Raw genomic sequence first — 17,431 nt, forward strand, 5'->3', positions numbered from 1 at the left:
CGAATTTTATCTATTATAATTTTGTATGGCGCTAAACCGTTTATAGAAAACGTATTAAAATATATACAAGTTAAAAAGAGACTAAAATAAAACCTATAAATAACTAACCAGGTTACAATGTAGGCCTTGTAAACCACAATGCATGCAAGGTCAGAAATATCTAGGAATACGCCGTGTTTCATTATATTAAAAAGTATAGCATAATTGTGTGTGTGTGTGAGTTTTAACATTTATCCAATATGATTTAGGTACGTTACTATTTCAAAATACTTATATCTAAATAACTCTTCTGCATATTTATATAAAACTCCATATAACTATTACCATAGTTACATCTTTAAACATTAGGAAGATTTTGTGGATGTATACATTTTGATAAAATTTTGTATGCTCATAAATTATGATTTCTAATTATTACCTTTATATAGGCAACTTTTGTACGTCTTGTATTCCCGATGCGGTAGGCAGACGTACATTTGCTCAGATGGCATTGACAAATTGATGTTTTAAGAAAGTTAACATACAACTTGAATATACTTATGTGGATAAAAATGAAGTTTGAATACGTTTGTGGATTAATCTTAAGCCAATTGATATGTTTTTTATTACGTGCCTACCAGCTTTCCAGCCGCGACTTTGCTCGTGCAGTCAAAGATAATTCCCTTCGGAATAATATTTAACCGCGATAAAAATAACCCTCCTCGCGCTCTCTAGCCTTCTAACTATATTTGTACATTTATATTACAAAATCGTTCCGTTGTGACGTGACAGAAAATCAAAGAAACTAACTTTAGCAGTTATTATGTAAAAAAATATGTAATGGGTACCTTACACTGTAGTGGTGGCTCAGTGGTGAGAACCTCGTACTTCAAAATCGATTAGTCAAGGTTCGAGACCGGGCGAGCGTGCAGGAAATAAATTGATTTTTCAATTCATCTGCACATCGGGATAACATCACCACTGCTTAAAACGGTGAAGGAAAACATGAGGAGGAAACCGGTATGTCCATGAATTAAAAGTTCAAAAATTAAAAGTTAAAAGACAACTGCCAACCCGCACTTGGCCAGTGTGGTGGATTATGGCCTGAACCCACATAGGAGGCCTGTGTTCCAGCAGTGGGAACATATATGGGCTGATGACACACCTTACACTTAATGTGATGCACTTTGCATGCAGCCTGAAACTGTCCTTGTAATTTAGATGTCCGCCCCGGCTTGTGTACAAATAAAGCATATGTCACTGTGTGAAATTGCAGTTTTCTAATAGTGAAAGAATTTTCGAAATTGGTCCATTAGTTTTTCCGTGAAAACGTTACAAACATATAAAATATAAAAGTATCCTCTTTATTATTAGTGTTAATTGGATGTGGCGTACGACATGCTTTATATTTACATTTGGGACTTTTCCGGGATAAAAAGTGTCCGGGATGTTAAAGTATTTAGTCATACATAATTTTATCGCATGCGTTAAGCGTAAAAAGCGATAGATAAGCGTATAAAAAATCTAAGGAACGTGTTTATATTGTTGTGATAAAAGCAAATATTAAAGCCCATATAAAACAGGTAGAAAAATAATTAGGTATACAATAATAATATCGTCCTCAGGGATATTATTATTATCTTTCTCCTTAAAATATATCCTTTATGATTAATTGTGTACTTTTGTAAATATATAATATACAATTCGTTTCTACATATATCGAAAATATTATGTCTATATTTACTTTTTTATCTTCAAAGGTGTGCTCCATTCGGAAGAAAAAGAATTCTCTCGTTAGTAACATGTTAAAGTGTACTTCAGATTCAATACAGAAAATATCAGAAGCGGAAATCGAACAACACAAAGTCGACTTTAAATTGGTTTCTTATTACAAAATTACGCTACGACGATTTCTATATTTCCAATTGATGATTTAACGAACGCAGAGAATATAAATTTGTAGTTTAAAATTGTTTTTATCATTTACTGACATTCGTTGATTCTGGAACGTTATTACAAATAAATATAAGTGTAAAAATAATACACTCTATTTTATTGTAACGTATTTATAAATTTGATTATTATACAGTAAATAAATCGAAATAATTTGGAAGTCCCGGCCAAATCGATCAAAAAAAGCATGGCCGAACCAGTAGAAACTCAAGTCAAACTAAACCAAAATCCACTCCAGTCTCAGCTGGAAACTTTATTCTCCAAATTGTTAGCCAACATATCTATGTAAATAATCTACGTTTAAAAAAAATCTATTTTATAGATTTTTGGACCTACTTTTATCTATTTATAAGATAACACAACGTTTGATTGCAGCACGCCGTTAAGAGACTTGGCTATTTTTATATAATATGTTTTTGATGGGATCGTATTGCCCAGACTCCAGACAAGGCGAACCTAAAGACTGTCAGATATTACGTCAATTAAATCAAATTAAAATATAGCTTTGATCAATTATTATAAAAGTTCTTCTAATTCATAGATACACAATAAATCGGGCTACAAAGGATGGTCATACGATGGTTATTATTTTTAACTCTCAAATTAAAAAAGCGTATTCGCGAAATCATAATTGGCGCGCATAATCAACTTCATCACGTATAAGCATGAATATTCATGCTGGCTGGAACTATCGTAAACCATGCTGTCCAATTCCCGTCGTGTATGCGTATGTTGAGAATTAATTAATTGGCAGCAAGCGTTGGGCCGCAGCTGCGACAGAAACATGCGGTCATTACATTTTATGGTCGTGGCAGATGCTAACGTCGTTAATAGCTTGCAGCATTTCACGCGCATTACCGAAGGTAGCCTGCAAATTGATGTTCCTGTGTATGTGATCAATCGAAGATAATTGGTTTCGTGTTATGTCCTTTATCCCGGATCTTAATTAAAGCCGGATACAGACTGATATGACATGAAATGCTCATCTGCTTGACATAATTGCATCATCACAGAGTATACTATACTGACAGGAAAATAGTCTTTTCTACAAAATACAAAAACGAAGAAATATATAATAATAGTCACAATAATATATTAAAACAAGCTCATAATAGAAAGGTAGCACACACAATCAAATTAATAATGATATTAAAATTTCTGAGATTGTTAGTTTGCATAAACTTCGACTAAAACTTTAGAAAATCTTACGAATTTCGGGTACACGCCTTTAGAATAACTACTTATGTAGAGTCAAGCGTTTAATAAGCTTATTAAGCACGCAAAACAATTCTGGATTATTTTAAATTAATCTACTTCCTTATTTTTAAATAAATGATAGATAAAATACGATACTTTAAAGCAGTATTCATCAATTCCCTTAAAATAAATTCATAAAATTTGTTACAGGTAATTTTCAAGGAGATATAGCAATTCCTGACGACTACTTCAAACCTAGTAATACTGCTCCTTCGTCATCAAAAATTAATAAGTCATTACAAGAGGAGGTTGAAAGGTTAAAAAAAGAAGTTCTTCTCGAAGGCCTTCAAGTTGAAGAGGAAGGATTACCTGATATTTTAAGAAAAAGAACAAAACAACCACTGCCACTGCCTCAAGAAAAACCAAAGAAGTACAACGAAGCTTCCATAGTCACAAAGGTTTTGAATCCGAATTATTACACATCCATAATATAATTAAACGTGTACACAGCATTTCAAAAATAAATTTAATGGAATTTTTTGAATTTAATAAATGTTATTTTTAGGTATTACCTGCAGGTTTGGATAAATCTCTTTTAATGAAGAATGGAAAATTGCCTCCAGGGGAAAATTTTGACATTCTGGATACAGGAATAGCATATAACCAAAGTCAAAACGTTATTGTAGATAATCTTACAGAATCTGAGAGTTTGGAACAGGATGGTGTTTTATTAGTCAACATATCTTCCGATAATATCCTCAATCTTGACGAACTCTATGGAAATCTCAAATCATCTAACTTTTCACCAAAAATGGAAGAGGTTACAAACAAAATTCAAAGCAATAGTCGCGAAATTACGGGAGATTCAAATAATAATAACAACATAAAATTCAAGTTACCTGAAAATACGACTGTTGCGCCAGCACCAACAAATGGAGAATTATCTCCCAATGATCGTGAAGAGGATAAAGATGGGATTGTGAAGGGTGCAAACAGAACTAAATATGAATTAAAATCTGAAAAGAGCGAATCTAACGATTTATTGAAGCCTACAGAAAGTTTGCAAAGTTTAAATTATGATACCAGTCATCAGCGCCATAGAAGACGAAGGCATGGAAATAGAAGAAGGTAAGAAAGAAGATAGTCTTTACTTTTGTCATTTTCATTACATGTTTCATTATTTTGTAAGTTGTAATACAAAGATCTTTGCTATTGTAGGTTACGAAATATACAGTCAATTGAGAGGATAGGACATAACAACTTAAAGTGGTCCGAAGAAGACAAAATTGAGGCAGACCCCAGCCGAAAAGAGTTTTTTCGTCATGAAAATAAAATTAAAAGTGAATTAGTATATCCAAAGTTCGAAATACCCGAGCATGAATTTGAAAAAAACTTTGAAGTAATTCCTCCGACTAAAATAAAATTGCAAAACAATGACAGACAAGAATTTAAGGATTGGTTTTTTCGGGACTCTGACATGGATTTAGAAGCAGCTGAGAGTCAAATGTATAATAACACAGAGGTACATATTTTATTTCTTTATTTTTATTATTATTAAATTACAGAGTGTATAAAAAAAATAAATTATTTCTACCGCACAGTAATCCAAAGTATTTAATTAATTAATGTGTATAAAGTGTAATGTTTCGTAAAAAAAAGGTTTTACCAGAAAGCGTTTTATGTACAGACAATTTATTGACAGAAACTACATTCTTACTTCACGACATGCAGAGTTTTATTGCTTATGATGGAAATTATATAAAAATACTTGTTTAAGATTAAAATAAGGCATCGTAGCGCCCGTGCGGCCACAAATCGCAAGGAGCGTATTTGGGAGAACGGAGTCATTCCTTACGAGATTGATGGCAATTTTAGTGGCGCCCATAAATCTCTCTTCAAACAAGCAATGAGGCATTGGGAGAATTTCACTTGCGTTAAGTTCGTTGAGAGAGATCCTGATCTACATAGAGACTACATTGTTTTCACGGAAAGACCCTGCGGGTAAGTTCTGGACCTACACTTAACTTTATTATTAACAGACAATGCTTGTATATGTTAGGGTCTTTCCCAAACCTACATCCGATTTAATTTGGTATTATTATAGTAAGGTTATCCTGGACCATAAATACATATATGTAATTATAAAATAGACTGACAGTATGAGGTTCAACGGAAATTTTTAATTCCACTTTTGTACAAAATTGTACCTGAAGAATATTATGATGTAAATTGAGAATTTAGTTAAAATAAATTCTAAATGAGAGCGTAGGCAATTTTCTTGATTAATGAAATGAAGCCAAATGAATCAATTGAATTGGCAAATGAATATCAAATTGTACTGAAAATATTTCAAATTGCCAATATCCGAAATTGATATTATCAAAAAAGCGTTATTAGAATACTTTTGAAAAAATGTAAATCCATTTAAGAGTCAGAGCAAATTAATTTATTTAATCAAATGTTACGTATTGATAACTATTTAATGATCTACAATATTAAAGGACAGTTATATATACAATTTCTGATCCTTAACCGAAATCTTCATGAAATATTTCCTAAGTAAATTTGAAACAAACTTCTTAAATAACTGGGAAACATTTATTCCGCTAGTGAGTGGCCACATCAATTTATTTTCTGAGTCGTGACGAGCTGGTAACGTGATAGATGATTATATCTATGACATTGCGCTATTTCGTTGACCTAATCCCTTACAAATAAATATAATTCAAAGCTTCATTTCTTCGCAGGTTTGAAATGTTCCTTTACGCAGCCTTACATTTGATAAGTAAATTTACAAAGTCGCATGTCGCATGTATGATTAGATCTTAACTATTATGTAGACACAACGGATTCTGATGCGATATTTTTAATGTATAGGGTGATTCGAGAGAAAGCTTTATATGTATAATAACATCTATTTAACTGCTTCGAATACAACGCGTGCAAAGCTGCGGGCAAAAGATATTAAAAAGCATATATTGGGTTGATCTTTAGATTGCCACGGAAGACAGTCAATCCTACTAATCCTACTAATATTATAAATGCGAAAGTTTGTAAGGATGTGTGTGTGTTTGTTGCTCTTTCACGCAAAAACTACTCAACCGTTTGCAATGAAATTTGGTACTTAGACAGCTGGACAACTGGAATAACATATAGGCAACTTTTTATTCCGATATTCCTACGGGATACAGTCTTACGCGGGTGAAACCGCGGGGCGCAGCTAGTAGGCTCATATTGCGTACTCCTTATCACATAATAATCGATGATATAACTCATATGCTTCTTTGTTATCTACACCAGCTGTTGTTCCTTCGTCGGTAAGCGTGGTAACGGAGCTCAAGCAATATCCATCGGTAAGAACTGTGATAAATTCGGCATCGTTGTGCACGAGCTCGGTCACGTTGTGGGCTTCTGGCATGAACACACGCGGCCTGACCGCGATAGACACGTGCAGATCATCCGGGATAATATTATGACTGGTGAGTTGATGTTGTTTTCATAGAGTTCGTCTAGTATATCTTCTGTTACCATAGATTCAGAAATAGATAGTTAACCTGTTGTACCAAGACGGATAACGTAGTACTTATTTTCAGTTTAAACTGGCTTTTAAAATTGACAGTGCGAAGTCTCAATTAAATACTTTATATCTTGTAGAAATTAAAAACTTTTTAACGGATTTTAAACGCGATTTATTCATTATATTACAAGAAAATACTGCTTTGTATCTATTACTTTTGGCGTCATGTTATAAATAATTAAAGTGACTGAGATAAAAAACCTCAACGAGCAAAACAATGAAAATAAATAAACAAGAATAAGTACAGTCGCGATCAGTAGCCGGTTATCTAGAAATATAGCTCTCGTAAAATCGGCGGGTAAATACTTACGTGCAGGAGTAATAAAGTATTGGAACTGAATGGCATAAAAATATTCTCTATATTATTCTAATATTTCATTTGCGAAAACTTCTGCAATTCTAATATTATCATAAACGGTTGTTATAAAAATATTGATCATAAAGTATCAATATTTTAGCTGTATCAATTTATAATAGATTTTATAGTTTTAATATGGTACCGAAACTTTATATTAATACTCCTTGCTTATTGGAATAAATCCTAAAATATAACAAAGAAGCAAAAATGTTATTACTAAATTATAATAAGCAGCTTTAAAAACATTTATTTTACCTCACGGGAAACTTAATAACTTTCAATCATTATCTATATCTAAAACTGATTTTAACAAACATCTTTCGGGTGAAAGGCAAATATGAAGGGATGATTATTTCTCTAAGATTCACTCTTTTTCTGAAACACTCTTGGATGAATTGGAGACATTTTCACCCATAATACAATTCAAAGTATCGAAATTGCGCCATAATTCTCCCAAAAGCCGTCTTTGTCTAATTTGGATTGAAATTGGTTTAAGTGGCGACGCGTGCACAAATCGCCCGGTAGTACTTAACTCATCACGTAATCTGCTTGCAAGGGACTGTGTTATAACCAATTAAACAAGTACTTTATATTATTTAGCACCAATAACACCGCTACGTTTAGTAAGTGTTTTTATCAGACAATCTTGTGGCATGCTTATGATTTTTATTAAGTATATGTACTGCGGTGATCGGATATCTTGGACACAGTTTGCTAACAGTAAAATATAAATTAAAATATGTTTATTATTTATGAATTAGAAACATAATTCATAAAAATAAATGTAATATTAAATCGGAATAAATCTGAAATCTCTCACCAAAAAGCTAAATTTTTTAAATATCCATACGTCAAGATAAACCATTGCTTATATAAGACATTATCTTATAGCTACTCATTTGACCCTGAAGACCACTTAAAAATTCAGCCCGTATACGCTAAATAAAACAAATTAAAAAATGCGGACAAGACTTGGTTGCCCCAGTTCATTGCGGTCACGACGGCCGCTTCACGAGCATACCTGTGCGCCAATAAAAAGTTCACAACACAAACGGAGGAAATTAAAAAAAAAGTTTCCCTAAACTGATTTAAACATTAAATTTGCGCACGTTTTTCCAGCGAGAGTACTTTACCGGAGACTCTGCCTCGTAAATCGTTGATAAACTGGATAAATATGTAAATAAATCAATACGGCTAAGCGAAAACAATTTCACGTACACAGTTTACATGGGGTCGTTCCGTCTATCTCAGATATAATAGCCATAAATGTTGGAGTGCGTCGAGTTACGCGTTACGCTGCGTAGCCTTCGAATGTGGAGTTTGACCCCAATCCAACTCCGCTGAAATCTTTACAAATGCTTCCTTATTTTCCACGTGAAGTCCGCTGCCACTTAGTTACGAACCTCGCAACCTTTGTATGCGTAGGCTAAAAATACACGCCAACCAGAATGTAGCCTAGGGTAATTTTAGTAGATATGTATTGAGGTGAATAACGTTGATGCGGAAATCTTTGAATTAGTAACGGTGTTAAACCCAAACTCAAACATTTGTTAATACAATTAGACGTATGAAAGAAACAATTTTAAATTGTCATAACACAGCTTTAACATTTACCACCGTTTCGGAGAGCAAAGACGAGAGAAGAGCCGACAAGAAGCTCTGTAATTGTTCTTTCCAATTATATCATTTTTACTTTTACTTATTATTCTATGATTTCACATTTTAATACATATGTAATATGTATACATAAGAATGGTTACAAAGAACTGTCATGTGGTTTTTAAACAACAACAATCCATGATTTCCAAATATTCGTTAACGTCATAATATAGGTATATACTACTCTCTGAACATTTTAATAAAGGTTTCATATTTATAGAATATATATAGCTATACGAAACTCTTACTACGAGAAATTCTATTGTTAAAGCGTATATCCCATAAATGAAGCTACATAATATTGACAATTAATTAAACCCGTCCATGTAAATTAACAATATTCAAAACAAACGATATATTGACATTTAATCTATCCTATGTCAATTCTCACAATTTCCAAATACTAATCGAACGCTATTGATCCATATGTATCAGTTTAGTCAATGATATATAGTGAAATAGATAAACCATAATAATCCCGAAACATTTCATTTGTAAAAGGTTTCATTGAATTTCTTTGGACAATAGATGTATTTAATTCGCTTAGTTACCTAGCAGAGACAATATCCATCACCTCCACGGCGTAGCAATCAAAAGTTCATACCTCAGGAAGGAAACATGATCTCTTCCTGTTTATTATAATACTCTTCAATGTGCCCCTCTGATCGTGACCGACTCACGAAACGTGTTTGATTTATATAGAGCACTGATTTGTTACGAAATGTTACTTGAAAATAGACATGGGTATAATCTTGAGCATCATCCTTTCCTATTGCAAATTACTTGATAATTTTTCTGTATGGCTTCCTTACGACAAGAAATTACATAAAATATCTGGTATATGGAGCAATCCTTAAATTGTTTGAATGGAAGTATTTGTTTCGTCATCGTGACGTTAAATGTTTAATGTTTAAATATATCCTTAAATCTTCTAGTGATCTGATATAAAACAAAGCAGCCCTATAGCAGTTTTTTTGCATGGGAGCATTCATTTGGTCATCTCAGGTCAGCAGATATACACAGAAGCAAGTCGCCATAATTTGGATTAATGTCATTACGTCATACTTTTCCCGCCAATATCTGTGACGTCACTTACTGAATAGTTTTGTTACTAGTTACTTGTTAGTATTTTAATGTATATATTGCGTCACATATCATCTTTGAGGAACTTCTTATTAACGAACGTACAACATTATTACGTAATAACAGCGATAAGAAGGTATAAAAAAAAATTCAAAAGACATTTAATTTAAGCCACTGTATCTCATGTTGACAAAATTGAAAAACGTTTCGTAAGGAATTTTAATAATACCGATTGGTATATGATAATATCGTTTGATGATTCACATGCTTCGCAGGCTATCTCTGGAATTTTAATTGCAATGTTTTATAAGACGTAACTTTATGAATATGTTGATGATGTTGGAACTTAAGAAGAAAAAAAATTTATTAAATCTCTTGAACGAATGCTCTGTTACAAGAAATTGTGCAGAAAATGATCAGACAATATATTTTTTTTCTTTATTAATACAATTGCACGACAATAATTGTTTTAAAACAATCTATGCCGGATAAAATAAGTTAAGCTTTATGGATTAGTTTATGTTACAAAAATGATTGAATCGTTCTTTTCCCTTACTTGTTAGTAGGTTAGAATTATAATTAAACTATTAAAAAACTAAACATTTGCATAAATTTAGGTCAAGAGTACAATTTCAACAAACTAACGGAAGAAGAAGTGAACTCTCTCGGTCAGACGTACGACTACGACTCCATCATGCACTACGCAAGGAACACTTTCAGTAAGGGCACGTATTTAGACACGATACTGCCCCTGGAAGTGCATGGCAAGAAAAGGCCAGAGATTGGGCAAAGAGTCCGGCTGAGCGCTAGTGATATTGCGCAGACCAATCTCCTTTATAAGTGTGCAAGTAAGTTTGAAAATTAACTCAAATAATACTACTCTAGTACTTATAAGTTTCTAATGTTCAAAGCTTTTCCCTACATAAATAAGGTTTTAACATTATCAATTCCTGTATATTGTAACACTTTTTTCTTTAATAGATAGATCTTCCCATTATACCATTTGCAGCCCATCTTGTATAACATTTATCACCCATTTCAAAATCTTGTTTTTATCCAGAATGCGGCAAAACAATCCTAGGCAACTCCGGGTGGTTTAATTCCCCCGGCTGGGGAACAGAGACTCCACCAGCCACGGCTGAAACCTGTGAGTGGCGAATTGTCGCCACACACGGCGAGAGAGTCGTCCTAAATATTACAGGTAAGGCTCATATCAGTTCTGCAAACTACGAGTAAAATTCCTAGACCAAAACTTTCGTGTGATTAGTGCCTCCGTAGATACGAACCAACAATCTGTCGTACATACATATGTTAACGTTAAACATGTTTTTTTGTTTTAACCCGTTTTCGCTAGTTAGAACTAGTTGTAACGAAATGCCTTTGTTAAAACAAGTCTAAACTACAGAAAAAGCGTCAAAAACTACAATCAATTAATTCAGGTCTTATTTAGATCTATATTGGTTTATTTGAGTGGGAAACGCCCTACGCGTTCTAAAGAAACACGAGTTTTAATTGTAACATATTATTTAAAAAAAAGTGAACAAATCAATACTTTAAACCTTAGCCTTGTCAGAACTAGACCAATTATACATGCAATCACATGGACGGTACTAGCTGTCAAATAAAAAAGATCATAATATAATCATCATCAAAATTAGTTCATCCAGTCGAAAGTTCTGATGTAACATCGCATCGCAAAAAAACAGTCAAATTGAGAAGCTCCTTCTTTTATTTCAAGTTTGAAAAGAAAACGATTCAGTTGATTTTATGGCTCGTGCTCTTCTTAAGCAGTGCTTACAACTATTCTTTGAAGTTTTATTTCCGAAAAAGAACTTTATTTGTTTCTGTATAAACAAAAATTCAAAGAATCCAGAATACCCCAAGTGCAACACATTAATGGGCTTACTCTAAACTTTGGTTAGCAAGTTGTAAAGAAATTCCTTGGCTAACTTAATCTAAACATTCCTTCGTCTTTTGTTAGTGGAGAACAAACAGGCTCGTATATAACATGGTGGTAACAAATTGTTATATCCTCGTTAATGTTATTAGTACCATGAACATAAATCTGACAAGCTACTATTTTTAAACCACTGAAGCTTTTCAGATGCAATTTGGCATATAAAAGTTGATGACCGGAGACATGACCATAAATTAAATGGCTAAATTTTTGAAAAGACTGGCATATAAGATTTTCCGTTTTAGGGAAAAAAACACACATGTTTTTTTACTTATATTAATATGTTCGTAGCAAATTGAAAGATAATTATGAATAGGAAATTGATAATCAATAAGCAAGATTCCGAACGCAGGATATAGCGATATCTCAAACAGTGTTTATTTGATCTACACCCAATACAGACATTGTCTTAAAGATAATTATTGTGTCCCGTATATCAAGCATTAAAGGGATTTAATTATAACTCTAACAAATAAACAATGATTCATTCACTAATATAACTTATAGACCCAGCAATTTTGGTAACAAAGTTTTGCACCATCATCGCAGGAAATGAACTAGTAATGACTTATGAGAAAAAAATTATAGGAATATTATACAACTATTATATTTATAAAAAATAAAAGGTTGGGATATTACATCCATTATTTCTTATCAGTAACGATATCCAGCTATTCTAACAATTATGTCATACAAATGGAAAAAGTTTTCGATTATTGTTGAGATTGAATATCAATTATTATAGATTTAACAGGAATATATTAAATTCAAATCTTTCCCTGCTTTAAGGGAATTATTGTTGACAAAAAAACTCAATACAAAATAATTACCGTACCTTTACAGCCTAATAAGACATTACTTGCAAACAGGTGACAAAGAATCCAGCCGAATCCATTTAAATCGGATCTATACTAAACTTTTATTAAACATTTTAACAGGGTCAGGCGAATATAAAGGGCATCGGCGTTATGGGGCTCGCTGTTGGCTGTAAGGGCCACCCTAATTTTGTTCAAAGTGCCTCTTGAACGTTACTGAGCACCACTTTTATTCTGCTGATGCGTACCGATATAAAGTCGGTATTTAACGATTAATAGATATCTCTTTATAACTTTATCTGAAGATAGATTGAAACGTTTCTTGTGTTGATGATATTCGTGTATATTGAGTGCGTTGGAAATTAGAAGATTGTACACTCTTATATAAAATACGTAATATCCGTATTCCTGCGAGTATTCCTGCGAGAATATATAAGAGTTGTACTTACTTACGTTTATTGCATTATACCTAATTTTGAAACTGTGTATATAAAATAAATAGATTGTTATCGTAGGGGTTAAATTCAAGTAAAGGCTTTCGTCCTTTTTGATACGATTCATAAATTGTCATTACTTTTTACGTATCAAATCCATTTAAGCAAATAATATTTATACAAAATGAATCTCACATCTCCAAATTACAGCCTAACAATAATTGAAACCTATGGCTTCTCTATATAACGCGAATATATTGTTCTGAATTCCTTTATCGAGAAGACGGTACGGTTGGAATGGTTTCGCAACATTTATTGTATGCGTAACACAATGAGACAGCTTTCATGGAGCTATGTAATGAAACCCCTTGAAAGAGAAGTTGGATTTCAGTAACAAATTGAGGCAAAGAATGTGTCAGTTTGATAAGTATTACGAATGCCTAGCGTTAATAAGCAGTGCTGTTTGCTTTGAATTACTTTAAATAATCAATAACTGGAGTATTTATTTAAAGAGATAGGCAAGATTCCACTGTTTGATTAAAAAGGATTTTTTTTTATTTATTACTAGCTGCGCCACGCGGTTTCACCCGCGTAAGTCCGTATCCCGTAGGAATATCGGGATAAAAAGTTGCCTATATAATATTTCAGTTGTCCAGCTGTCTACGTACCAAATTTTATTATAGGTTCAGTAGTTTTTGCGTGAAAGAGCAACAAACTCACACACATCCTTACAAACTTTCGCATTTATAATATTAGTAGGATGATTTATAAAGCATCTGCATCATTATAACGTGATGTTTGCCAGACAATAGTACATTTACTGTTAAAAAAACAGGCGGTAAAAGATATCGTACATTTGAATATGCAATAAAAGCTCCAAATGATGGTGGAGCTGTAATAACATCTTTGCATAGAAGCACCTTTTTCCATTGAAAATTACCCTAATAAAATCACTTTGAAATAATAAAATTTATACCTCACATTTAATACTAATGGAAATAATTTATACATGTTTCCACATAACCCATATTAAAAGGGATAATGAAGGCAAGACCACAATAAATTGATGTTTAGAGCAGCGCTCCCGATTACTTCTACGGACCTTTTCCTACTCGTGTAATTATATAAATTTTCCAATGATTCTAAAATTAGTGCCGTAGTATGTACTTTATCCAACAATTTTATAAAATTCTTTATTAAAGTTATATTTTACTAAATGTTTTTTTATTAGATTACTTTTACACACAATTTTAGCGATTTCGATGGGTTACAAGGTTAGGAAAATAAAAAGCACTTTATCTAATGCGAGTTTCCAACACACGGGATTTCATCTGCACGTGCTGGTTTAGGTTTATCGTAGCCTTAATTAAGATGAAGGTTTAGAAATACAATTTAAAGGACATTGTGCTCGTTTACTATAAAACCATTAGATTTTTATTTTCATATGATTGGCTGGTTTTTTATAGTTGTTTTTGTTCTCGTTCTTTTTGGGAGATTGTTCGTTCTTCTGATATTATATCGTTTTTGCATTGTATTTTACATAATATATTACACATTTTTGCCACAATGCGAAAAAGATGCACATCCCTGGTGCGCCGTGTACGGGTCAGCCCCAATGAGATCATGCGCTGTATAGCGAGCTAGCTTGACGGCTGGTATGTGGACCACTGCTGCAAAGTTTCTGCTTTCATTATAGCATTGTAGTAGTGGCTGACATGCCTAGTAGACACAATTATTGTATTTAAGACATAATATACTCACACAGTTTTAAAAAATTAATTATTACTAACATACTGAGTCTGTGTTACTTGAATAAATTAAATGAAATAAAAAATTACATCACTTCTAACATTAAAGAATAGGTATTTCAAAATACAACATTAGACGCGTTGATTGTCCAATGCTGTTTTATAAACTTATCACGTGGTGATTACTCCATTTTTTTTTTTAAATACTCGAGTTCCATAATCGAGCAACGATCTCTTAATTTATATCTTCAGAAATAGACATCCACAAGTCGGATGAATGCCGCTCTGAGTGGGTTGAAGTGTTGGATGGGTATATGCCCAACGCGCCAGTACTTGGCAGGATTTGTGGTTCCGGCAAGGGCCCAATGATGAGGTCCACGGGATCCAGACTGACCGTTGTATATCATCCCGGCTTGAGGCCCAAACCGCATCGGGGATTTAGAGCTTATTATGAAGGTGGGTTGGATATTATAGGGATTAAATTATAAAGCATGTAAAATGTATGTATGTAAATTTTACAGGACATTACAATTATAATATTACATATCAAATAAAAATAACTACGCAAAACATTGATTATAATAAAATGTATTTTCGTTTGTGACCTGAATTATTTTAAGAACCTCGAAACGAATTATTTTCTAAGAAATCTCACCTTTCGGGTGAACATTTTTCCTCAAGCCTATAAATTATTTACATCTATCAGCATAGGAAAAAAACATCCTTCCTACTTTATTACATGGAATTTTATTAATCCGTATATAGTCGTAATAAAAGTTAATAAAGAATTTGTTTTATGTTGCTATGAGCTGTTTTACTAAAGATTCTTTCGAAATATTCACAATTACGATCTTAGGTACACTCATATACTCGAAAATCTGTACGTGATAATCGTAAAGTATAAATTGATTGTATATTTTACTGGAACGATTATATATTATGTAAGGGTTTCCTATAAAATCTGAACCTGGGTCTAATTATGTTAATTAATTTCATTGGAAGAAATATTTAAAATCAAGTGATTGTAACATATAAAATGCCAAGAACGTAATCCACAAACAAAGTATATAAAATACAATTTTTTCAGCAATTTATATCATTCTTTAAATTTTATTTTGAATAGCGGTGTGCGGCGGAAATATAGAAGTGGACAGCAGTGGTCACTTGGAGTCACCCAACTATCCTGACGATTATCAACCAAATAAACTGTGCGTGTGGAAATTAACTGTGCCCCAGGTAAATTCTTCTGCTATTCATAACTAATCTTCTACTATTTCATTACTCTTACTTGACTTATTTAATAAACAATATCGTCCTTGAGATTTCGTTCCATGGGAGGCACTAACCTACTAAAACTACGCGATCTTTCAGTAAGTATGTAGAGCGTGTAGGATTCTTATCCATTAAAACCTCCGCGGTGACTAAAGTGCGGTAGCAAGGACTCCGAGATCTCCAATGGAATGCACCAGAGCTGGGGAAGCACTAGCCTTCTATTAAAATCTGATCCGACGATTCTTGCAAATTCCCTGATATTCAATTAATTTAAATTCGATCCGTTTTGATACATACAAGCTTTACATAATTTTTTTTCGTATGTTTTAATTAGGATTATCAAGTAGCACTGCGGTTCCACTCATTCGAGGTGGAAAACCACGATCTGTGTAACTACGACAAAGTCAAAGTGAGAGATGGCGACTCAATGGACAGCCCGCTTATCGGCATGTTCTGTGGACACAAGATTCCACCAGATATCAGGTATTTTATTGTACAAAGATGAGTTGAAATATAATTGGTAATCTGCGTAGGATAACTGATTAGAACACGATTTATAAAATAGCATTGATTCATTTGAAGATTTAGCGTCACACTAAATAATTGAATTACTAGGTACTTACAAATATTTTAATAACTGCTAATTCAAATTTTCTGCGGTATTTCACGATATCATACGGACCTTTGTTTTTTATTGATTAATTTTTCGATAAAATTTAAGATCAACATCAAACAAGCTTCTCGTGATCTTCGAGTCGGACAGTTCAGTGCAGAAAGCAGGATTCTCAGCTACGTTCATGAAGGAGTTTGATGAGTGTGCGTCGATTGACCACGGCTGTAGCCATTCCTGCGTCAACACGCTCGGCGGCTACGAGTGCGCTTGCGATATCGGCTACGAGCTGCACTCGGATGGGAAGAAATGTGAAAGTAAGAAATACACATTATACACATATAAATATTTTATAATATGTATATATATATATATACATTGGTCGAATTTTGATTGACAAGCCAACTGCAAAGGAGCCGTTATGTGTAGTAGGCTGCGAGAAAAACGATTAATATAATGTCAAGAGCTTTGTAATGTTTTAGTGCCATGTAATTTTTGGTTTTACATAAACACTTGTTTTCCGCCTATCATTTTGCATTTGTATTCAAATGAAATTACCTGAGAATGAATGTTTCACTGTGAAAAATTTTCCCAATAACTATGTCTCTCTAGCCTCCAAAATGAAAACCAAATTCTAACGAGAATCGAGTGTCCAGTCAGTCGAGTGTTTCAGATCAAAGATAATTCACCAGGCATCTGGCATATAACATAGCTTTTTATGTACTACAATTATATATACATGAAGAGTCTAGATTCTGGAGTCCTAAATTCTTTTGTCAATTCAATTTC

General features: G+C 33.0%; 1 protein-coding gene across 2 annotated transcripts in view; it reads left to right on the plus strand.

The window, feature by feature from the left end:
- Nucleotides 1–17,431, plus strand: part of LOC119840470 (tolloid-like protein 1) — a 65,836-nt gene that overhangs the window by 42,696 nt on the left and 5,709 nt on the right. For both annotated transcript variants that reach the window (XM_038367099.1, XM_038367098.1), the window contains exons 3-13: nucleotides 3,340–3,587; nucleotides 3,695–4,257; nucleotides 4,348–4,651; nucleotides 4,907–5,130; nucleotides 6,430–6,608; nucleotides 10,424–10,654; nucleotides 10,867–11,007; nucleotides 15,013–15,216; nucleotides 15,884–15,996; nucleotides 16,367–16,515; nucleotides 16,754–16,959. In XM_038367099.1, coding sequence (XP_038223027.1) covers nucleotides 3,340–3,587; nucleotides 3,695–4,257; nucleotides 4,348–4,651; nucleotides 4,907–5,130; nucleotides 6,430–6,608; nucleotides 10,424–10,654; nucleotides 10,867–11,007; nucleotides 15,013–15,216; nucleotides 15,884–15,996; nucleotides 16,367–16,515; nucleotides 16,754–16,959 — 2,562 coding nt within the window. The remainder of the gene's footprint in view (nucleotides 1–3,339; nucleotides 3,588–3,694; nucleotides 4,258–4,347; nucleotides 4,652–4,906; nucleotides 5,131–6,429; nucleotides 6,609–10,423; nucleotides 10,655–10,866; nucleotides 11,008–15,012; nucleotides 15,217–15,883; nucleotides 15,997–16,366; nucleotides 16,516–16,753; nucleotides 16,960–17,431) is intronic.

This window comes from Zerene cesonia, chromosome 6, assembly GCF_012273895.1.
Source record: "Zerene cesonia ecotype Mississippi chromosome 6, Zerene_cesonia_1.1, whole genome shotgun sequence".
Classification (NCBI taxonomy): Eukaryota; Metazoa; Arthropoda; class Insecta; order Lepidoptera; family Pieridae; genus Zerene; species Zerene cesonia.